The sequence below is a fragment of the Balaenoptera musculus genome, chromosome 4 (genome assembly GCF_009873245.2).
Source record: "Balaenoptera musculus isolate JJ_BM4_2016_0621 chromosome 4, mBalMus1.pri.v3, whole genome shotgun sequence".
Taxonomy (NCBI): Eukaryota; Metazoa; Chordata; class Mammalia; order Artiodactyla; family Balaenopteridae; genus Balaenoptera; species Balaenoptera musculus.
In genome coordinates, this window is record NC_045788.1 from 45,940,097 (window position 1) to 45,966,113 (window position 26,017).

A 26,017-nucleotide genomic window follows, 5' to 3' on the forward strand; every position below is an offset into this window, starting at 1 on the left:
ATACTAAACTTTCATTGGGTTATTTATATGGAAATATGTTAATATAAATGTTTCAGACATTACATGAAATTTCTAAAAATCTTATATTTGTATTTGTATGGAAATATGTATGGAAATATGTTAATATAAATGTTTCAGACATTACATGAAATTTCTAAAAAAAAAAAAAAAAAAAAAAACTAAACTATATAGACAGTAAAAAGATCAGTGGTTGCCAGGGGTTAAGGGAGGGTGGGATAAATAGGTGGAGCACAGAGGATTTTTATGATGCTATAATGATAGACATGTCATTATACATTTGTCTAAACTCTTAAAATGTATAACACCAAGAGTGACCCCTTATATAAACTGTGATTACACTTGATGGTAAGGATGTGTCAATATAGTTTTATCAAGTGTAACAAACATACCATTCTACTGGGGAATGTGGATAAAGGAAGAGGTTATGCATGTGAGGGACAGGAGTATACAGGATATTTCTGTACCTTCTTCTTAATTTTGCTATGAACCTAAAAATGCTCTTTAAAAAAAAAATTCTTTTTTTTAAATAGTCTTAAAAAAATAGCTGAGACTGTGTTAATGACAGAGGCTGAGGAAAGGGTCATCTTTTACCCTGCTGATGGATTTAACGCAGCTTTTATGCAGAAAATTTGACAACATCTGTCAAGGTTATTGTCATAAATACTCTCTGACCCACTAATTCCAGTTCTAGAAATTTATCCCACAGGTATTTCCTCACTAGTGCCAAAATTTGTGCATTCAGGGTAAAAAATTACTACATTATTTGTAACACAAAAATACTGGAATCCATCTAAACACCCATAAGAACTGATTAATAAAGTTTGGCACACCAATTTAATAGAATACCATGCAGCTGACAAAAAGAAAGAGGATACTCTGGATAAGGAGATAAATAAAATGATCTTTCGGCTGTATTGTTGGGTGGAAAATCAATGTACAGAGCAGTGTTTCTGTGCAAAGAGCATTTAAAATAATAAATATTCTTAAATATTAAGAATTATTATATACATCTATTTAAAAGTGAGTATACATATTTACTTGTATATGAATACAACAGCCCTTAAAGTGTTCTCATGGATCTCATGATCCTCCAGGAAAGGAAACTGGTAGGTAAAAACAGGGATAAGAGGAAATTTTCACTGTATACCCTTTGTCCATTTGAGTGTTATAACACTGAAATGTATTATTCCTTCCAAGTAATCACATTTAAATAAGTGTGTGTGTGTGTGTGTTTGTGTGTGTGTTGGTTTAACCTTAAGGCTAGGGTGTTTCCCACATCTCCATCAAGTGACCAGAGCTCACAGCCTCAGTATTGACATGCAACCAAGGACAGCCTTAAGCTGGCCAGTGAAGAAAAGCCACGTAACTGAAGGCTGGTCACTTGGAGCCCAGCAGTAAGCAGGCAAAGAGAAAGTTTTCACTAGTGTTCATCCAGTTCTGTTCAATTAGCAGCTCATTGATTTTGCCTGAAATACAAGCACTAAAGAGGTGCTTGTAAGGTGGGGATAAATTTCCCTCAAGCTTGTCCCCTTCCCTCTGCTCAGATATTACATTTCCCACGGGAACTACCAATTGAATTGGTTAGATTCTCAAATATCTCAATTCCCCCAAAATCGTATGCAGAAAGGAAGACAGGAGATGCGCTGTCACTAAAAAATTATACCCTAGTCCCATTTTTAATGAATGATTGGCATCATGTTTCCTGTGAGAGTGTGAGAGTTGGTCCTCAAGAAAAAACACTACTCTGGATAAAGTAAAGGAGGTCTAATCTTCAAATTTTCAAAGCCAACAGCCCATGCTGAATTACAGGAGCCCCGTCAGGGATCTCAGGAGTCCTGCTGGAGGCCGCCAGGCAGCCATTGTCTGACAGGTCTCTTTACGTACGCATGTGATTAATGTGTTTACTCTTAGAGATCAGGTAAAATGGGAAGATTCAGGAGGCCATTTTTGTATCAAATTGTCTCATACGCATATATTGTAACCTAGAAATTCATTCTCAAGATTTTACCTTACAGAGATAAAGTCATGAGTGTGAATATATTTATGCATAAAGACATGCATAATAGCAAAATGCTCATTAAGGCAAATGGATCAGTAAATTATGATACATACATACAATAAGACACTGTGCTGCCTTTTAAAAATGATGAAGTAGATCTACATTTAGGTACAAGGAAATAATTCCAATATGTTTTAGAATAAGAAAGTAGGTTACAGACCATATTCAGGTGAAATAGTCTATGCACAGAGAGATATTTAGAAGATTTTTAGATATTTTGATGACGTTTCAGCTATATTTAATTCTTTATCTGAACTTACTGCATTGTTTTAATTTCTTATAATAAGCAAGTAATGTTTTACAAAAAATAAATTATTTCAGTGAGAAAAATAGTAAATATCATTGTCTGTCAAGATTTGATGATACCGATATATTTAGTCTGACGATAAATATGTCTAGATGCAAAACACACTGAAACATTACCTATTTTACAAAAACACATAAACCCACATCATTAGGATGAGAGCCATGGTGATAAGTCAGAAATTTTGTCTATTCTAGTTTATATGTTACCTACAAATACATTTTTAAAGTTCCCCAGCATTCATGGGTTTTTAAGAAAGGCTTTATTTAAGAATTCTATGCAAAGACAGTTCATTAGAACTACCTCCAGGATATTGAGTGACTTTGATTCTTTCAAAATTGTGCATTCCAGGGACTCCCTCAACCTGTCCCAACTTGTTCTGCCACTAGCTGTGAGGGCAAGCTGTGCTGGGTGAAATAAAGCATAAGGTTCCTCTTCAAAGGCCCTGTGTGGCTTAACATCACTTTCTTAGATTAGGATGCGAGGGTACCATAAGGCAGGAAGATAAAGAGAAGTCACAGAAATATGCCATGTCACTTTCATATAGAAATAATGGTAGGTTCCCACTGATGACCAAATAGAATGAAATAATAGTAAAGTGTCAGCAACATGTTGAAATGACAACGGAAGGGAAGGTTTTCATTAGATTCAGATAAAAGGAAAGTCTTTCAAAAAGACACCAAAGCAAATAACCAAAGAGCAAGCACCAGTGGACTGAAAAAGCATGGGTTCATTTTGAACTTAGAATTAGAAATAGCAGTAAAAGGAATCGAACATCCATTGGTGCTCAGAAGAGTGTTGGGAGTTGTAGGAAAACACAGAAGTGGAAGACAAGGATCTTTCCCTTCCATCAAACATGGGAGGGGAGAAAGTGAGAATTTAGCTAAGTGTTTAACTGGAAAACAACTAGAAATGCAACCGACACGCAGAGAGGGGAGAGAGGTATGGCAGGAGATGTCCCTGGAGACCTCGGATGTCTAGAGGACCAGAGATGAGCCCTGGAACTGAATGTTTACCAGCAGGAACTTCAATGGCAGAGAAGAGAAGGGGCAGGAAAAAAACTCTTCCTCACCTCAAGGGACCAGAGACAAAGCCCAATTCAGGGGCCCCTCCGCCTTTCTAACTCTTCCCAACATCTGCTTTCATATGACACATGGGTAAAATAAAGAGTAAGAAATATCAAGATGTTAATAAGAAAAAGAGGTGTCCTAAAGCATCACCCTTCAACCTGAGAGGTATGGGGGAGCGGGGGGAGACTTGCCAGGGCTGGCCGCCTGGGAGGAAGGAGGACAACTTCCAAGAGGCAGGACACAGTAAGGTAATGCTGCAGAGATACCTGTTGTTACCATTATTACATCTATGCTCACACCACCCCCGCCCTGCCACACACACACTTTTGAAAGTCAATAAACTGAAGCTTAGACACCATAAATAGTCTGCCCAACATTTGAACTCACATTTCTCTAACTCAGCAGTTCTCAAAACTTTTGATCTCGGAATCCCTTTACACTACTAAAAATTATTGAAGAATCCAAATAGCTTCTATTTATGTGGGCAATAGAGACAGAGACAGAGGTAGAGATAAAGACAGAGACAGACAAAGAAACATATATATTTACCAAAGTAGAAATTTAAACTGAGAAATTGTTAAAACACAGGAATACAAAAGCACGCATTCCTTTAGCCATCAGAGCAACGATGTCTTCACTCATCATATAGCCTCTAGAAAACTCCATGGTACACTCATGAAACAAGAGAGGAAAAAGTAAACAGCAAGTTAATATTATAATGAAAACAGCTGTGATCTTGAAGATCCTCTGAAAGGATCTGACTTCCCCAGGGATCTGAGATCACGCTGTGAAAACTGCTGTTCTAACCTCGTCTATATTTTTCCAAGACTAGACCTTGGTACGTTGAGTGAATGACCTTCACAATCTGGCTCTAAGCTCCCTTCACTGCCTCAAGTCCCACAGTTTTTGCTAAGTATCCCCAAACTAGCCATACCAGAATAAACCCTCTCCCTGAAAAAATAATGTAGAGTCTGTGCTCAAGCTTCTTTGCAGGTGGCCATGTTGTACCTTCTGTCTGGAACTACTTCCTTCTCTCCTCTTAGGGGTTCCCACTCTAGATTTCAGGGCTCTGCTAAATGTCACCCACCCCAGCCCCAGCCAGATTTGATCACTTTCCAAGGATAGCACTTTGCTTTTACCCCTATTCATTTTACTCTACTCCATTGTTTCCTTGTGAGTTGGTCATGTGTCTGCTTCCTCTTCTTTCACCCCACAGGCCTGTAATGAGCACCTACCCGGCAATGAGCTCTTGGAAGACGCCCTGAACCTGCGTCTCCCTGAACTACGGGGGCGAAGAAACTATGTGGCACCTGAATCTTTGATCCCTCATTCCTGGCACCTGAAACTTATTCAAAATTGTTTTATTTGCTTTGTCTAATTATTCTGAAATGATAAATTATCACTGGCTGATGGGACTGTGGGCGATATTGTTTTCTTTGCACTTGACGGCAACATATTTTTACAATTATAAATGTTATACAACGTTAAAGTGTTTCTCTATAATTTAGCTGCTAATAGTCAGGAAACACTTAAGTATGACACACAGCTCTACGTGCTTTATATACATATTAATGCATTTAATTATTTATACTTTGAACAGCAGAAATAAGTAGAGGCATGAATATCCAACTCATTTGTACAGAGATTCTTTCTACATAATATTCCATATGTGCATAGTCTATTGTTGCCTATAACTTGCGTATCCTTGTGTTATCTTGGCTTTATCTTCATGTTCCAAATGGAAGATTCCAGACCTTCTTTGTGTCCCATTTCCTGAATTCCTCATGGAAGATTGCTCATTTTATGGTCAGGCAATAGCAAATCGTAACATCAACACACAAACCTAGCACTTTAACTTTGCAGATCTCAATTAGCAGAATGTTCTCCTGGAAACAAATACATCTCTCAGTGGCCACCAAGGAGTCGCATTAACTGGTTGCGTTCATAAAGTTCAGTAAAACATTTACGAGGGAATGTTTTGCCCGAAGATGGAAATCAAAATGGATCATTTTGTAAAGGATTTTTATCTCCTAGAATACCCAGAAAACAGAGTGTTTGAAGTAGTGACATGACACATTACTCATTACTAACAAAGGGCTCTCCTCCCCTTGCACCCAATCTGAACTACTCATTTCTGTGTGGATGCAGAAGCTTCTGCAGCAAGGAAAGAAAGAATGGGCTGGAGTTACTGTTTAATTGGCCGCAAGCTGGATACTGGCTGTCTGCTTGGCTCCTGCTGTGCTGTGACTGTCAGGCCTGAGGTGATCATGGTCGCAGACTAAGCTCCATGGGTGCCCGCGCGCTCTGTGATATCCACAGGCTGGCCCTCCCTATCCTCTAAGAAGGCCTGTGGTCCTTGCGGCATCTCCACCCCAGAGGAGCCCGCTTCCTCATTGACATGCAGGGAGCGCTCCCACAAGCAAAAGCTGCAAAGCGTCATTACCGTGGTCGGGAGACAAACAACACTCGCACTGCATACCAAGTGGCACCACATTTAACTGAATCATTTTATTATGAATACATTTCGGGCTGCCACTGTGAGCCACTTGCCTAAACTATGCCAGCAAAATGGATCTTTGCTAATTACATTTCATGCATATTTCAGACCTTTCCATGGGGATGCAGGAGGATGGTGTTCATAAAAGGGAATTTTACAGCCAGGTTCACTTGCATTTGGCATTAAAACCCAAACTAGTGGGTAACAAAGATAAGTTCAATTACATTCCATGTTGTGTTTGTTTTAGCTGGAATGTTTCCTCCTAGTAACTCTACCAGTGCTGCTGTGGTCACTGGTTGAAAATGAAATCACTCTTCAAATCCACCTGAATACATATTATTGCAGAAATGCACACACTTATTAAATCATTTCTTTTCCACATTTCCTTTTCTATATTTGTCCTTAGATTGAATTAAGGAAATGAGCCTCTGGATGTGGGGACATGTCAGGAGAGTGACAGAAAAACATCATTACCTGCTTCAAGACCGAATTGTAAAGCACACAAGTGACTGCTTTCTTGTGGCTTTTCACCCTCTTGCTGGAATCACTATTCATTGCCAGCAATGCTAGCTGGTTATTAAATGAGATGAAAAGTCGTCCGTGGGCTTCATCAAAGTGGAAGAGACATCTGAAGTCCTGACTTTTAGAGAAAGAACAAGCTATCCTCTGGAGGGATACCTGGTGCTGAATATCCCAGAGTCTCAAAACCTGCATGAAAAGTAACAAAGTCACATGAATATGTCAAGAATAATTCTAATTTTTTAGCCAGCTTTTCTCTAGCTCATCCTCGATCCCAGGCAGGCTTTGCATAGTGCTGTAATTGTTCACACTTCTCTCATAGCACATATTTTTTTGTGTTTCCGTTCTCTGCTTCAGTATCTCCTCAATTGTAATCTCTTCTAGGGAAGGGATTGTGTTTTGTCTCAGTCCCCAGAAAAGTGCCTGCATTTAGTAGGTGCTTATGGTAGGTGGAGTAATCATCTTCAAAGACGCCCACGTCCTAATCCCTGGAAAATGTGAATATGCTATCTTACATGCCAAAAGAGATTTTGCAGATGTCATAAATTAAGGCCTTTGAGATGGAGAGATTATCCTGGTTGATTTGGGCAAGTCCAATGTAATCACAAGGGAGATCAGAGTGATGGGATGTGAGATGGACTCTACCTAATGTTCCTGGCTTCGAGGAAGGAGAAAGGGGGCCATGAACCAGGAGAGCTGGAGAAGGCAAGGGAACGATTCTCCCCCAGAACCTCCAGAAAAGAAGACAGCCCTTGGAGCACCTTGATTTTAGCCCAGTGAGACCCAGGCTGGAATTCTAACCTACAAAACATTAAAGGTGTGTTGTTTCAAACCACTGAGTTTGTGGTTATCTGTCACAGTAGCAATAGAAAATGAATACAACCTCTTTCGATAGATAGATAGAAAGATAGATAATATATGTATATATTTTTTGATGAAATAAAAGACTTGTTATTAAATGAAATCAAGTTCAGATAAATCACAGACAATTAAGGCACAAAAAATGACATGCAGATGGAACAAGATAAACACTGAAGGAAATGGGAAGAGCAGCTTTGCAGATGCAAGTGTTGCCACTGTCAGTCACGGTGCAGAATTAACACAGGGCAGTGAGGGAGAGTCAGAGTGAACACAGCGAAAATCCTCTCCAATAGGGGCCAGCGGGCCAGCTCTAGGGCCAAACGTTTTGGGTTCTGATTTTGGCTCTATCCCTTACTGCAGGGTGACTTCTAGTAAATTTCTTTGTCTCTCTGAGTTTTTGATGTGGTACCTACCTAATCTGATGCTATGAAGAGTGAATGAGAGCCCATGTCAAGCATTTAGCCTGATGACCAGTATGTGGTCAGTGTTCAGTAAATGGTTTTTTTTCATTATTAAGTGTATTTTAGTCTTTTTATTGTATAAACATTAGAACCTAAGAGCAAAAAAGTTTCTTTCAAATAAACTAGTGCATCTTATCCAGTATGAGAATTATTTTAAATTATCTATAAAAGATGACCTCTGTTTAAACGAGTGTTTATTACTCCATAGGGCAGGCTACCCAGTAGTTTTTAACCTATTTTAAATCATATACTCCTTTGGGGGAAAAAAAAAATCATTTGAAAACGATGGTCCATCCCCTCCTCCTAAATGCATATACCCATACATGCACACAATTTTCCACATAATTTCTTTGGATACATAGACACACACATCTCCCATACAGATCCTGATATCCCATGGGATAGAAATTCCTAGAGTAATCATTATGATCAGCCAAAGATGTCCTTGTCTACCTTTTGATTCTATCCTACTCTCTTTTCCTACATAAGCCTCTTCGTATACCTCTTTGTCCAGGGTAAATGGCCCCAGTTCTTTCAACATCTTAACATCATTTTCAGATCTCCCTCCACCATGGCAGCCTCTTGATTCTCTCACTTTGTCTTTTTTTTCCCATTTTCTCTCCAGGGGAGGATGGTCATCCAGGCCTTGTTTACTTTTTAAAAAAAATAATAAGGGCTTCCCTGGTGGCGCAGTGGTTGAGAATCTGCCTGCCAATGCAGGGGACACGGGTTCGAGCCCTGGTCTGGGAAGATCCCACATGCTGCAGAGCAACTAGGCCCGTGAGCCACAACTACTGAGCCTGCGCGTCTGGAGCCTGTGCTCCGCAACAAGAGAGGCCACGACAGTGAGAGGCCTGCGCACCGCGATGAAGAGTGGCCTCCGCTTGCCGCAACTGGAGAAAGCCCTCGCACAGAAACGAAGACCCAACACAGCCAAAATAAATAAATAAATAATTTAAAAAATATATATATATATATATATAATAAGATATGTCCATGGTGTAAAATGCAATAGCATCGAAGGGATTTTTCTTCAACCCATCCCTCTCGGCCTCAAGTCCCACTCCTCAGAGACAGCCTTTAACTCTTTTTGAGTTATGGTTTTCTCCGTAACACCAAATAATAGCTCTGTGTGTGTGTGTGTGTGTGTGTGTGTGTGTGCGCGTGTGTGTGTGAACATAGCATATATTAATCATACATTGAATGACACTCTCCTCTGAAAGTAATGCAGTTACTTACACTCATTTTCTCCCTTTCTCTTCCCATTGTCCCAATCTAAACATTGTTATTTTTTTTAGTCCTATTGTTATTATGCTTTAAAATAATATACTTACACATTAATTACTGCACTATCAATATAAGACAGTATCTCTCTGCTCACTAATATGTAAAATGAATACCTCAGGGTCCTCAAGGACCTGTTTAAGCAAAGTGCTCAGAATTGAGCCAATATTTCAGGTGTGTTCTAACCACTGTTACAGGCACTGTGACTTCTTTAAAGCAGCCTACTTTTACGTGAGCTGATTAAGCCACTCCAACATGCATTGCCCTTACCTTGGGGTCCTGACTGAGCAAAACTCTAAATCTTATTCCCATGAACAAATAATCAAGCCAGACATCTACCATCCTACCTTCAAAAATCTGATGTTGTAAGCTAAAACTAGGATTTTTCTAGTTTCAAAGTGTGAAGATATAATTTTGAATCCTAATTCTATTATATTGATAATTCCTCCCTGATTTGTCCACACATTCCATGGAATACAGTAGATGGTCAATAGATATTTTCTTAATTTGTTGAAGGTTGTGGTTCATTTAACAACTATGTTTTTATCCCACTCACTGTTAAAAATATTAGCTAGGATAAGTCCAAAAATATAACACTTCCATAAAAAAGCTTGCCTCACTTCTATATGGTTATTTATCCAATTGCAGATCTCATCTAATTCACAATGAAATTTTATGAGACTTTTTCAAACATCTTGCAGAAATGAGTATGCTTGATGTATAGGGTAACCTCTCCACTTACTAACACTTATAACAAACTTAACTTCTACCAGATAAGCAGCATTACCAATCCCTCTAATCCCAAGAATATATATTTATAAAGTAAATTGGGTTTTCTTGGCAAGAATTTTTTATTTTTTTTTTTATTTTATTTATTTATTTATTTATTTATTTATTTATTTATTTATGGCTGTGTTGGGTCTTCGTTTCTGTGCGAGGGCTTCCTCTAGTTGCAGCAAATGGGGGCCACTCTTCATCGCGGTGCACGGGCCTCTCACTATCGCGGCCTCTCTTGTTGCGGAGCACAGGCTCCAGACGCGCAGGCTCAGTAATTGTGGCTCACGGGTCTAGTTGCTCCGCGGCATGTGGGATCTTCCCAGACCAGGGCTCGAACCCATGTCCCCTGCATTGGCAGGCAGATTCTCAACCACTGTGCCACCAGGGAAGCCCAAGAATTTTTTATTAAACAACTTATTCTACAACAACAATTTAAAACATTCTGGCCACTCTCCAGAGAATGTTTATCCTCAAAAATATAAACTCTACAAGAACTAAGACTTGCAAATATATTTCAAAGTGTTCTAAATATAAATAGGATTGATAAGCTATTATTTTGAATGTTAAAGCCACATAGATTAGATGCATCTAGATCATTCTCAAACACTCATATAACTTACAATAGTCATATCCTCATTGTTCAAAATCCTGTCTTGTTTGGTATGGACTCCCTCCTAAAAAACTGAAATTAACTTCATTTCAGAAAAATAATCTGGGGCATGGTTGAGTATAGATTAACAATAACTCAACAGTATTAGTGGACTATAATTTCCCCAGAATCATTTTCTGCATGTTGTTCAAATCATTTATGTTGACTTTAATATCTCATTGACATTTAGTCACATAAATTAAGTGAAAAATTAAAAATAGATGAGTGATAACCTCTACTCTATGACAGGTGAGTTCTTGCTATTAGCAATTAAAATTAGAGGTGCATTCTTTTAAGCAAAATGTGTATATTCATTAATTTTTCTTAAAATTAATTTTTACTTTTCTTCTTTCCCTTCTTCCCTTGAAGAACCCTTAACTCTCGTAATTAGTGATCCTACTAAGTCCCCTTCTGTCTTTAATTCTCTAATTTTTCTTTCTGCTGAGAATCAAAGCCAACAACATTTATATACTGTCATCAATGTATAAAACAGTGTTTCAGCATTCTCCCAGAAATCATGTCATGGTAGTTGACCTCCCGTATGGTTTTCAATTTCTTCTACACTTCACATTCTATACCAGTGGTTCTTAATCTTGACATTAGAAATACCTAAGGTGTTTTAGAAATTGCTTATGTTTGAGCCTTTTCCCAAACCTATTAAATCAGACTCTCTGAGGATGGGGCTCAGGCATTAGATTTTTGGGTTTGTTTTCTTTTAATTTCCCAAGTATTTTCATTGTATTGTACTTTAACTTCTCAATTTGGTTTTAAGATCAATGCTAATCTCCTTGAACAAGACATCTTTCTCTCAGCTTAATCAGTAATATCATATGGCTTGGCTTTAAACCAGATAACTGTACTCCCCTAATCAGTCTATATCTTTTTAATCAAGAAAAATATCTCACATTAATTCTATTTTATTAATCAAGTCCTTTTGCAAAATATCACTTAAATATCTAGTTAATATTTGAGAATCCTTGATTTTCCTCTTTTTTTATATTCAAATTGACTTCTGGAATAGAATTAGGTCACATTTCAGAAAGGAGTATATTTAATATCATTTTCCATTCCAATATCTCAGAGAAGTTTTCTTTATTCTTAGTAGGAAAAATAAAGAAATTGGTAAACACCCAGGCTTAAAAATTATAATTGAGTAACTGATTATTTTTTAATTTATATTTTCCATATATTTTCATCTAAACTGTACTTTCTATTTTCATCACGATACCTGAGAACTTGTGATGCTTGTCCAAACTCAGACTTACTAAGTCTAGTCCTTGAAATACTTTATATAGGGGGTCTTTACTTCATCTCCATTTTTATAGTATTTGGAGGAGTAAGCATCCAAGCTTGTGATTTTATATCAAGGCAAAATTTAGCTTTTCACATAATGATGAGGACTTATTTTTCTACTTAATCTTTATCTTGTTTCAACTGTTACCCACTTAATAATGCAGGATTATAAAAGCAAATCCTGCACTATTCATATACACTAGCACTAGAAATCAGTGGATTGGGACTCCAGACTCCAGATATCTCGATCCTAGTTTTAATATTACTCAGGTCTGTCAGATTAGGTATATTATATTACTTCTCCATTTCCTCACCTTTATACAGAAGGGAACACAGCCAGCTCTGAAATTCTGTCAATCTTGTCTGAATGTACTGAAATTGCTCAATCCATTACCTATAGATTCCAAAATAACAACAACTGAAGCAATTTCAAGAAGGTGTATTGTGAAGATTGGGCTAAAGAAATGTAGTCTAATTTTACAAAAAATTTCTTCCTGCCTCCTGCCAGAGATGGACAGAATCATTTCACATAGGCATAATAAAACTATAACAAGTAAATAAACAAAACTTTTCTTTTATCCTATAAATATTAGAATTATAAATGGGTAACTTCATGGATGGGTGGGTACAAAAATATATGTATGGATGGATACAGAATCTGTTTTCAGTGCACTTCTTAAAACCAAATCAGCATTATTTACATATTGGCAACATGTCTAAATTTAATTCAAAGTAGTTAGGGGGAAAAAAGATTCATAGTTTCCTAATAATGATATAAAAGTGAGGGAAAAGTAGAAGACAGACTTAGAGAACTGCATCAAAATGAGATTTGTTTGGCTGCATCAAAGAGAACTGCATCAAAATGAGATTTGTTTGGCTGCATCAAATATTTGCTACTAACTCCTACCATCCTGTAGGGCATAGATATAAAATGACAATAAGAAAAAGAGAGAGAGAGTATATATCGCTAAGGGGATTTTGAAGACAGCAGTGCAGCAGCTCAGCTCTCCAGGATAATCCACAAAAATGGATAGCCTACTTGCAGATAATAGGATAACAGGAACTGAGGGCATTGGCTCTCCTGAATATACCTTTATGTATTAACAAGTCTATTTATTTAGAATTTAAGCCTTTGGATAATCCACAAAGGCATAATCAGTGAATGCTTAAAGGCAATTTTGTTTGACATGATATATGCTAGCACAAGTATTCTACTGAATACCTCAGCTAATGTTTTTATCTTGAAGTAATATAACAGATCTTCCTTTAAGAAATATTTTTGCCATTTTTTTCCTAAGGATTGAGGTCCACCTTAAAATATTAGTGGGAAGTTAAAATCTTCTCTTGTGCTATTCATTGTTAAATTGTTACCATAGCCATTATCATCTTTTTTTCATTCTTTTCAACAAAAATGAAAGAAGACATACAGCTCTAGGACACAGATTTCTATTGTGTGTCTGTTTGTGTATTCTATCATTGACCTTGAAAAAGTCAAAACGTTTCTTAATGCTATGAATTGTTCTGCAAAAATCTCATTAATTTCCCAGTTGAAGTTCAGCAATAAATTTAACTAATATCAACATTTTATTTAAATGGATTTCTTTTTTCAGAACAAAAGTCCTTTGGGGAATTTTAAAATTTCAGTTAAATTGATTTTTTTGCTATTATCATTGCTCACATAACACTGAAAAACATAACAGAATTTTTTGCAGTCTTTAAACAAAAGTTTTCTAACTTTGCCTTTCAAAGATCACTGTTTCTCTTTTACATCACAAAGTAAACCTAAACACTTTAAATTTTTTTCTTTCTTTTTTAACTCAATATTTATACTAACAACTGCTTTGAAGAAAGTCAGTGAAAACCAGCTAGAACAAGGGAATCCTGGTTCAAGTATCATTCCAGACTAGCTTTTTGTAGGCGGTCTTCCTGCTTCAAAGAAAAACAACTCTGAATAAAACATAATTTCTGCTGCCTTGCTGGACCTTCAGGGATTGAGACAATCTCCACAGGTCCAAAAGAAGAAGGAGGAAAAAAGAAGCAAACTTCACAAGGAGACAGTGAACAGTAGGCATAAATGAGTAGACTATAATCAGGAGGGAGGGCAGACAGCAGAAGCAAGAAGAACTACAATCCTGCAGCCTGTGGAACAAAAACCACATTCATAGAAAGACAGACAAAATGAAAAGGCAGAGGACTATGTACCAGATGAAGGAAAAAGATAAAACCTCAGAAAAACAACTAAATGAAGTGAAGATAGGGAAACTTCCAAAAAAGAATTCAGAATAATGATAGTAAAGATGATCAAAGACCTCAGAAAAAGAATGGATGCAAAGATCGAGAAGATGCAAGAAATGTTTAACAAAGATCTAGAAGAATTAAAGAACAAACACCTAGAAGAATTAAAAAACAAACAAACAGAGACGAACAATGCAATAATTGAAATGAAAAATACACTAGATGGAATCAAAAGCAGAATAACTGAGGCAGGAGAATGGATAAGTAACACAGAAGACAGAATGGTGGAATTCACTGCCATGGAACAGAATAAAGAAAAAGAATGAAAAGAAATGAAGACTGCCTAAAAGACCTCTGGGACAACATTAAATGCACCAACATTAGCATTATAGGGGTCCCAGAAGGAGAAGAGAGAAAGGACCTGAGAAAATATTTGAAGAGATTATACTCAAAAACTTCCCTAACATAGGAAATGAAATAGCCACCCAACTCCAGGAAGCACAGAGAGTCCCAGGCAGGACAAACCCAAGGAGAAACACACTGAGGCACATAGTAATCAAATTGACAAAAATTAAAGACAAAGAAAAATTATGAAAAGCAACAAGGGAAAAACAACAAATAACATAAAAAGGAACTCCCATAAGGTTAACAGCTGATTTCTCAGCAGAAACTCTACAAGTTAGAAGGGAGTGGCATGATATATTTAAAGTGATGAAAGGGAAGAACCTACAACCAAGGTTACTCTACCCGGCAAGGATCTCATTCACATCCAATGGAGAAATCAAAAGCTTTACAGACAAGCAAAAGCTAAGAGAATTCAGCACCACCAAACCAGCTCTACAACAAATGCTAAGGGAACTTCTCTAAGTGGGAAATACAAGAGAAGAAAAGGACCTACAAAAACAAACCTAAAACAATTAAGAAAATGGTCATAGGAACATACATATCGATAATTACCTTAAATGTGAATGGATTAAATGCTCCAACCATAAGACATAGGCTCGCTGAATGGATACAAAAAGAAGACCTATATATATACTGTCTACAAGAGACCCACTTCAGACCAAGGGACACATACAGACTGAAAATGAGGGGATGGAAAAAGATATTCCATACAAATGGAAATCAAAAGAAAGCCGGAGTAGCAATACTCATATCAGATAAAATAGATTTTAAAATAAAGAATGTTATAAGACACAAGGAAGGACACAACATAATGATCAAGGGATCAATCCAAGAAGAACATATAACAATTATAAATATATATGCATCCAAAAGAGGAGCCCCTCAATACATAAGGCAAATGCTAAGAGCTATAAAAGAGGAAATCGACAGTAACACAATAATAGTGGGGGAATTTAACACCTCACTTACACCAATGGACAGATCATTCAGACAGAAAATTAATAAAGAAACACGAGCTTTAAATGACACAATAGACCAGATACATTTAATTGATATTTATAGGACATTCCATCTGAAAACAGCAGATTACACTTTCTTCTCAAGTGCACATGGAACATTCTACAGGATAGATCACATCTTGGGTCACAAATCAAGGCACAGTAAATTTAAGAAAATTGAAATCACATCAAGCATCTGTTCTGACCACAATGCTATGAGATTAGAAATCAATTACAGGCAAAAAAAAAACATAAAAAACACAAACACATGGAGGCTAAACAATACGTTACTAAGTTACCGAGAGATAACTGAAGAAATCAAAGAGGAAATCCAAAAATACCTAGAGACAAATGACGACGAAAACACGATGATCCAAAACCTATGAGATGCAGCAAAAGCAGTTCTAAGAGGGAAGTTTATAGCTATACAAGGCTACCTCAAGAAACAAGAAAAATCTCACATAAACAATCTAACCTTACACCTAAAGGAACTAGAGAAAGAAGAACAAAACCCAAAGTTAGTAGAAGGAAAGAATCATAAAGATCAGAGCAGAAATAAATGAAATAGAAACAAAACAATAGCAAAGATCAATAAAACTAAAAGCTGGTTCTTTGAGAAGATAAACAAAATTGATAAGCCATTAGCCAGACTCATCAAGAAAAAGAGGGAGAGGACTCAAATCAAGGAAATTAGAAATGAGAAAGGAGAAGTTACAACAGACACCGCAGAAATACAAAGCCTCCTAAGAGACTACTACAAGCAACTCTATGCCAATAAAATGGACAACCTGGAAGAAATGGACCAATTCTTAAAAGGTATAACCTTCCAAGACTGAACCCAGAAGAAATAGAAAATATGAACAGACCAATCACAAGTAATGAAATTGAAACTGTGATTAAAAATCTTCCAACAAACAAAAGCCCAGGACCAGATGGCTTCACAGGTGAATTCTATCAAACATTTAGAGAAGAGCTAACACCCATCCTTCTCAAACTCTTCCAAAAAATTGCAGAGGAAGGAACACTGCCAAACACATTCTATGAGGCCACCATCACCCTGATGTAAAAACCAAAGATACTACAAAAAAAGAAAATTACAGACCAATATCACTGATGAATATAAATGCAAAAATTCTCAACAAAGTACTAGCAAATAAACTCCAACAACACATTGAAAGTTTCACACACCATGATCAAGTGGGATTTATCCCAGGGATGCAAGGATTCTTCAATATATGCAAATCAATCAATGTGATACACGATAGTAACAAATTGAAGAATAAAAACCAAATGATCATCTCAATAGATGCACAAAAAGCTTTTGACAAAATTCAACACCCATTTAGGAAACAAACTCTCCAGAAAGTGGGCATAGAGGGAACCTACCTTAACATAATAAAGGCCATATACGACAAACCTATAGCAAACATCATTCTCAATGGTGAAAATCTGAAAGCATTTCCTCTAAGATCAGGAACAAGACAAGGATGTCCACTCTCGCCACTATTATTCAACATAGTTTTGGAAGTCCTAGCCATGACAATCAGAGAAGAAAAAGAAATAAAAGGAATACAAATTGGAAATGAAGAATTAAAACTGTCACTATTTGCAGATGACATGATGCTATACATAGATAATCCTAAAGATGCCACCAGAAAATGACTAGAGCTAATCAATGAATTGGTAAAGTTGCAGGATACAAAATTAATGCACAGAAATCTCTGGCATTCCTATACACTAACAACGAAAGATCACAAAGAGAAATTAAGGAAACACTCCAATTCACCATTGCAACAAAAAGAATAAAATACCTAGGAATAAACCTACTTTAGGAGGTAAAAGACCTGTAATCAGAAAACTATAAGACACTGATGAAAGAAATTAAAGATGATACAAACAGATGGAGAGTTATACCACGTTCTTGGATTGGAAGAATCAACATTGTGAAAATGACTATACTGCCCAAGGCAATCTACAGATTCAATGCAATCCCTATCAAACTACCAATGGCATTTTTCACATAACTAGAACAAAAAATTTAACAATTTGTATGGAAACACAAAAGACCCCAAATAGCCAAAGCAGTCTTGAGGGACAGAAGAACAGAGCTGGAGGAATCAGACTCCCTGACTTCAAACGATACTACAAAGCTACAGTAATCAAGACAATATGGTACTGGCACAAAAACAGAAATATAGATCAATGGAACAGGATAGAAAGCCCAGAGATAAACCCATGCACATATGGTCACCTTATGTTTGATAAAGGAGGCAAGGATATACAATGGAGCAAAGACAGCCTCTTCAGTAAGTGGTGCTGGGAAAACTGGACAGCTACATGTAAAAGAATGTAATTAGAACACTCCTTAACACCATGCACAAAAATAAACTCAAAATCGATTAAAGACCTAAATGTAAGCCCAGACACTATAAAACTCATAGAGGAAAACATCGGCAGAACACTCTATGACATAAATCACAGCAAGATCCTTTTTGAGCCACCTCCTAGAGAAATGGAAATAAAAACAAAAATAAACAAATGGGACCTAATGAAACTTAAAAGCTTTTGCACAGCAAAGGAAACTATAAACAAGACCAAAAGACAACCCTCAGAATGGGAGAAGATATTTGCAAATGAATCAACAAAGGATTAATCTCCAAAATATACAAACAGCTCATGCAGCTCAATATTAAAAAAAACAAACAACCCAATCTAAAAATGGGCAGAAGACCTAAATAAACATTTCTCCAAAGAAGATATACAGATTGCCAACAAACACATGAAAGGATGCTCAACATCACTAATTATTAGAGAAATGCAAATCAAAACTACAATGAGGAATCACCTCACACCGGTTAGAATGGGCATCATAAGAAAATCTACAAACAATAAATGCTGGAGAGGGTGTGGAGAAAAGGGAACCCTCTTGCACTGTTGGTGGGAATGTAAATTGATACAACCACTATGGAGGACAGTATGGAGGTTCCTTAAAAAACTAAAATTAGAATTACCATATGACCCAGCAATCCCACTACTGGGCATATACCCAGAGAAAACCATAATTCAAAAAGAAACATGCACCCCAATGTTCATTGCAGCACTATTTACAATAGCTAGGTCATGGAAGCAACCTAAATGTCCATGGACAGACGAATGGATAAAGAAGTTGTGGTACATATATACAATGAAATATTACTCGCCCATTAAAAAGCAATGAAATTGGGTCACTTGTAGAGACATGGATGGACCTAGAGACTTTAGTACAGAGTGAAGTAAGTCAGAAAGAGAAAAACAAATATCGTATATTAATGCATATATGTGGAATCTAGAAAAATGGTACAGATGAACCAGTTTGCAGGGCAGAAATAGAGACACAGATGTAGAGAACAAACGTATGGACACCAAGGGGGGAAAGCAGGGTGGGGGGTGGTGGTGGTGGTGGTGGGATGAATTTGGAGATTGGGATTGACATGTATACACTGATATGTATAAAACAGATAACTAATAAGAACCTGCTGTATAAAAAATAAAAAAATTAAAAACTATAACCAGGAGCCTAAGACTTGGACCAGCAGTGAGTCGGAGGCACTGAGGCAAGACTGTTCAATTAAAAGGACAACAAAAAAGGAAAATGCAGTAGCCTCAGGACAGTAGTTTTCCTCATTTCCATTCTGCAGAAACAAACACAAATCTTCTCTGGAGAAAAGCATTTTCAATTTCATTCCTCAGAATGCCTATAGTTTAGCAACAGCAAAAAATGAGGTAACAATAAAAGATAACCAGACATAGAAAGAATCAATAAGGAACAATTCACCATGAGGAAGAATCATCAGAATAGTAAATATCTAAGTTGGATCCCCAAGGACTCCAGGTATTAGAATTATTTGATAAGAAAATGCAGTAATTAATATGAAATTAAAGAGCTAAAAGTCAAAATCCCCCAAATGAGCAAACAACAAAAGAGCATACAAAATTACCAGGCAGTTAAAAAATGTTTTAGAAAAAAATTGTTAAATTTTAAAACTAAATGTATAGGTTATATAGAAAGTGGGCACATCCCATTATAAACACTCCCATAAAAGTCAAGAATATGATAAGATGCCACCTGAAACGTGGAGGAAAAACCTCAACAAGGAATGGGAAATTTGTGTACAATTTTTCTGAAAGGTATTTTAAAAAATGAATAAATGGATAAATACAGGGTGTGCTTCCTCAATATTTTAAAGATGTCACCTATCAAATTCAATGTAAATCCAATCCAAAAATTAATACTGTTTTTCATGAAATATGAATACTGATCCTAACATTTACTTAGAAGGATAAGATGCCAGAGGATTGTTAAAATTAAAAAAACCCAAAAAACAAAAAAACCCCACAGAAGTAGGAATTTCTCTACCAGATATCAAAACATACAATAAAGCTATGCTGGTTAAAACAGTGGTGTATTTATGTAGGAAAAGGCAAATAGACTAATGGAAAGAATAAAGCATCCAGAAACAAATTCATGTATACCTGGAAATTCAAATGATAACAGTGGAACTTCAAACCAGTGAGGGAGACAAATTTTTCAAAAGAAATTATTCAAAAAGAATCTTGGATGTCCATTTGTAGGAAAAAAAAAACATTTTACACAAAAATAAACTGCAAAGTTAAATGCAAAACAAAAATCGACAATAGAATAAGTATTAGCAGAAACTAAAGGAGAACACCTCTATAAATATGAATTGTGGAACATGTTCCTAAGCTAGATACAAAACCAGAGCCACAAAGAAAATCATTTCTTAGACTCAACTTCATAAAAATTTAAAACTTTTGAATGATAAAAATCACATAAACAAAGTTAAAAGATGTATGCTTGAAAGAGACAAAATATTTGCATCATATATAATAAAGGATAATGAATATATTTTTCAAACTACTACTATTGATAGTATTCCCGAGTCCAGTTGATAAGATAAAGGGCTTGATCAGATAATGCACAAAAAACAAGAAATATAAATGGCTAAAAAATAATTGAAGAAGAAATTCATCCTAATTTTTTGTCCATTAGATTCACAAAAGAATGAACACATTAGTGGTATCTATCACTGACAAGAATGTGGGGAAAGAAACACCTTTACACACCTCTGACGTGTATACCAATTGGAACAATATTCCTGCATCTAAACCATCCTTTAAGAATTGAATCCCTGTTGACCCAATAGCATCACTTCTAGAAATGTATCTCTAAGAACATATCACAAGAAATTACTTATGTGGTCTTAAAGATGTGTGTGTGCATGTGTGTGTAAATGTGTGTGTGTGTGTGTGACAGCTGGTTAGAGACAATATCTCTTATAATCAACAGGTGATTGAATAATTAAATTATGACCATCCATACTATGAATTACTATGTAGCAGGTAAAAATTCAGGTCTATGTATACTCACATTGAAAGATCTCCAGGAGATATTGTTTAGGGAAAACAAGTTGCAGGAAAGTATGTCTCATGTGATGCCACTTACATAAATACTACTTTGTATTTGTATACGCACATAGGATGGTATACAGTATATAATAATAAATTATAACAACACCACATATTATTATAATATAACATGTTATAGTATATAAGTATGTGATATAAATATAAGACAATACACATCATGTTAATAATAGATATTTCTTGGGAGAGGGATTGATTTGAAGGGGGAGTGAAGAAAAGGGATATTCACTTCTTGTACTACATGCTTTCTCATTTGTAATTTTTACAGAAGAGCATTAATCTGTTTACTTGCATAATTTAAACAAAATGAAAATGGCTTTGTCTCTGGATGGATAGAGGAAAGTTGAGGAGAGAGGGTATGCAGAAGGGAAAGGAAGACACACAGGTAAGAGCTAGTCACCAGCACAAGAGTCTTTGAATTTTCCTTCCCAACCTTGGGTGCACAATACAGAAACCAGACTCTGGGAAAAATCAAAACCTCAAACAAAAGATTAAGTTACAAACGATCTGATTCTGGTGGCCAAATCAGGATTAGTAGCCCAGGAGAGAAGAGTTAGGAGCAATAGAAAAGCCTAATCAGATTCACTGGTTGAGATATTTCCCAGAGGCTTTGAAAATCCTCTTACTCTCATGGTGATTCCTCCTCTAAATGACCAAGTTACTGGCTCCCAGCAGGGCCTTGCCATCAGTGATTGCCATCTTATGAGACAATTTAGGAGTCCAAAGCAAAATGCAATTGGACTATTACTTATACCAAATGCTATAGGGATAAACTTATTGTTTAATAATCACTGGAAAGCACAATAGAGCAGTTTTCCAAAAAAGAACTGAAGTAAGTCTCAGGAAATTATTTGGAACTAAATTACTTTGGTCTGAAAATCCTTTAATTTAGCAATTCATAGACCAAAATATGGTTCAATCAAAGACTCTTTGAAAAAAGAATGCTTTCTTTCATTTTCCCTGTTCCCTAAATTAACCCTAGTCCTATAAAATATCCAAAAGAATTTTATGCAATAAAACAAAGGCTTAACCTGGTAGCTGAAAGCCCTGTGGTTTGTTGTGAAGACATACAGGCTAAGACTCTTATGCATTTATCGAAGTGAAATGGATTTATACTAATGTGAAAGCCGGCATGACAAGCTTCATTACAATGTAATGGTATAAAAGTCAAAGCAAAAATAGCATGATAAAACTGACTTGAAAGAGGCCAGGTAGTCTTAACATTGATGATAGCTATACACAATCAATTCTGACTCTAAGAACATTTTTTTCACTTGCTTTTAAAGTTATAACACCTTTCAGGGAATTCTATAATGATAAAATATCTGTTATTTCTTTCATATTTAGCTTTGATAAAGATTTGTGCATTTAACTAAAATTTATTCAGGACCTACTATGTATATGGCACAACCCAAAAAGAGAGTTCCAAACCTCGTGAATCCTGTCGGTTAGTTGATAGTTACACTATTTTATATGCTTTATTCAACATGTATTTAACGTACATTAATATGTGCTAGATACTGGGAAACAGAAAAATGAATTCAACAAATAATCTTTGTCTTTAAGCACTCAAAATACAGTGAAAGATAGAGTATACATATACAACCTTCAAGTATACATGTCAGGTTGTGTTAAATTCAATAATGGGGGACTTCCCTGGTGGTCCAGTGGTTAAGAATCCGTCTTGCAGTGCAGGGGATGCCGGTTCGATCCCTGGTCAGGGAACTAAGATTCCCACATGCCGCGGGGCAACTGAGCCCGTAGGCCACAACTACAGCAACAAAGAGCCCACGCACCACAAGGAAAGATCCTGCACGTGCAACTAAGATCTGAGGCAGCCAAAAAAAAACCACAAATAAATAAATATTTTAAAGAACAAATTCAATAATGGGAGTTAGAACAAAGTGCTAAAAGATCTCAGAAAATAAAACAACTAAAGGCTAAGGCATCAGAAAAGTTTTCATTCTGAGTTTCTTTGGTATTTAAGATTCACAGTAATATGTATTCACTTCAAACTGTCAAAAAATAATCACTGGGGCTTCCCTGATGGCGCAGTGATTAAGAATCTGCCCGCCAATGCAGGGGACACGGGTTCGAGCCCTGGTCCGGGAAGATCCCACATGCCACAGAGCAACTAAGCCTGTGAGCCACAACTACTGAGCCCGTGAGCCTAGAGCCCGTGCTCCACAACAAGAGAAGCCACTGCAGTGAGAAGCCCACTTGCCGCAACTGGAGAAAGCCCGCATGCAACAACGAAGACCCAATGCAGCCAAAAAAAAAAAAATCACTGAACAAACACTGCAAGGTGCCAAGCACTGTGACTGACACCAAGTGTACAAGCTGAAAAGACACTGACCCTACTTAGGAAAGCTAACTACAATTTCAGTACAACAGAACACCTGCTCTAAGGAGGGACACACAGGTGCATTGGGAGTGCAGAGAAAGAAACACCTAGGTCTGTCTGAAAGACTCCAGAAAGTCTGAAACTTCAAGGATAAATAGGCTTTTGCCAATTGAGCATGGAGGAGAGGGAACTGAAGGCAGAAAGAAGGGCACGTGGCAGAGCCATGAGGCAGCATGGTGGAAACAGGCAAAGTGTGATGCGGAGCATCAAATGAATGGAAGAGAAACGCAAGAAGCGAGGTGGGCCTGGTAGACTGGGGGAGGGCTTTATATAAAAGCTTAAGAATTTTAGAGCTGATATTTAGAATGAGGGTAAGAGGAAGTATTGAAGATTTTTTTCTTAGACACCACTTAATTAGCAGGATGAAGGGCAGATTGGAATGAGACCTATATGCAAGAAGGGAGACATGTTAGGCACCTTGCAATGTTTTGGGTGAGCTAAAGATTATTATCGAAAGATAATAATTCAAAAGAAGATGAGATTTTGAATTAGAGCAATGGCAGTTGAGAGGGAGAGGTGAGGCTGATAAATATATTTGATGGTAGAATCAACTAGAGTTGGCAGTTGAGTGGTGAAGTTTCAGGTGAAGGGAGGAGATTTACAGTCTGATAGGTAATACAGTAAAATAAGCAAGTTTGGCAGGACTCATGCACAGGGTGAGGCTAAGGAGTTGAAGACGAATTTCTATTTTTTCTATGTAACTTTCACATATACAAGTATCACTTTAGAATAGAATTAAAAGTCAGAGTCACCGAAAAAGTCTCAGAGGCTGTCCCCAGTAAGCCTATTGCCCGTCCTTCTTCTCTTCACAGCCAGGTATCTTGCAATCTATCACACGTTAACTGGATCTATATCAGGCATTATGTAAAACAGAAGCTTTACAGAGGAACACATGACGAGATTATTAGAGATAAAGAAATTCTTCTGGGAGATATGAGTAGCAAATAATGTGATCAGGATACAACCGGGACTACCTGGTTTTGGTACAATGTTTTTCCCACCATATTTAGAATGTGCACCAATATTATCAAATAGAATGGACTAATATACTTAACTGAAATGTTCTTAATGTACTTGATATTCTTCAGATTAACTTTGATTTCTAATTTACTGAGTCTCTTCAATGGAAAAGCAACAATAGTTCATTGGCTGTGCTTATTCCATATCTTAGCAAAGCAACATTTTCTCATTCCCATTTCTGTTTTGTATTTTTATTGGATTAGTGAGTACTTTGGAAACTCTCAAAATGTGGCCTATTGAGAACCCAAAAGTAAGGATTACATCTATGAGTACATGGCTTAAAAAAAAATTTTTTTCATGAAATACCTTGTCCAGTTGCCCAGGACTATTCCTAAATTACCATCAGTATCATTTTTAAAATACAGATTTCCAAAAACATAGTAGTAAGTCACTGTATTATAAAAATCTACACCAGCTCTAAGAGGAATTTCAGACCAAAGATAGATTTGGGTAGGAAATGGGGAGGCAGAACTAAATAAATTAAATGCACACTGTTACTAACTTTATCTTTGGAGAAGACGAAGAGTTGTTTTCTTGCAGCAAAGAATTGGACAGCTATTACGCTGGCTGAGTGACCCCAAAGGACACCAACCAGCTTAGAGACAACATAGGGGTTCCAAAGGCAAACTTTATTGTTAAAGCCAGCAGTTGCTAATCAGAATTAGAAAGAAAAAGAATGTTTTTAATAACATGAATACTCTACTTTTTTTTGAAACGAGTATATCACATACTGTATCAACGTAGGTTGATAAAATCCTTCTGAGCACTAATGCACCCTTGTCTTGAAGGAAGGAAAATCTTATCATTGTCCAATAGCCCAGGCTAATAGAGCATGAATGCTATCACTGGAAATAGCTGAAATGCAGGGTGTAGGGGAGAAGGAGTCTGCATGGGGTGAAAGGACAAGACAGTTCCATTAAGAGGCAACCAGTAGCCCAACCCGGAGGGCAGAAAATCCTTCTCCCAGTCCCAAAGTTCCCCCTCTACAGCCATCACAGCCTAGGAATGCAGACCACGTTAAAATTATCCCAGGGGTAAGAGAGAACTAAAACAATATTTAAAGTTTCCAAATTGATGAAAAAGTGTAAGGAAACCAATTATTTTCACTGTCATGTAAATAATCAAGTATTTGCAAGCAAATAAGCAGCAGAAATATATGTTTGACCTGCTCTATTGAGGCAATAGTTTTTTTGTTTTTTTTTGTTTTTTTAACACAAATTGATTATATTCAGGGAGCATATCAAAAACTGGGAGCACAGTGCTTCTTCAGGTCTGGGGAAACTCAGCAGAGCACTCTTTGTCGTTCCCTTGTTTAGGGCCAACCGTGGAGCTGAACTTATTCACATTTACGGAATCGCCATAAATGGCAGACCCCTATTTGGATTAATACCCAGAGTAAGGGTTATAGCAATAAGAACCCACTCTTGTTTCAAGTCTTTACCCCATAGTATGAAATTAGTAAGACAATTGATAAATTTTACCCTGAGTGTTACTGCATACAGTAAGTAATATGTAATACCAGCACTGTGCCAGGTACAAGGTAGCGATCAGTATAAAGGGGCTGAAATAATCAATGAATCAATGCAATGGTTGATATTTGAGTCCTCCCAAACTCAATTCACTAACTCCTCCAGCTTTCTCTAATAAATCTACAATCCTCCTTGAAAGTCTGATGT

The 26,017-nt window shown here is 36.7% G+C and overlaps 1 protein-coding gene across 1 annotated transcript in view; it reads right to left on the bottom strand.

Moving 5' to 3' along the window:
• Nucleotides 1–26,017, bottom strand: part of WDR49 (WD repeat domain 49) — a 156,008-nt gene that overhangs the window by 77,305 nt on the left and 52,686 nt on the right. The window contains 2 exon segments of the mRNA XM_036849652.1: nucleotides 6,426–6,659; nucleotides 24,844–24,992. Of these exon segments, the coding sequence (XP_036705547.1) occupies nucleotides 6,426–6,659; nucleotides 24,844–24,992 (383 nt within the window).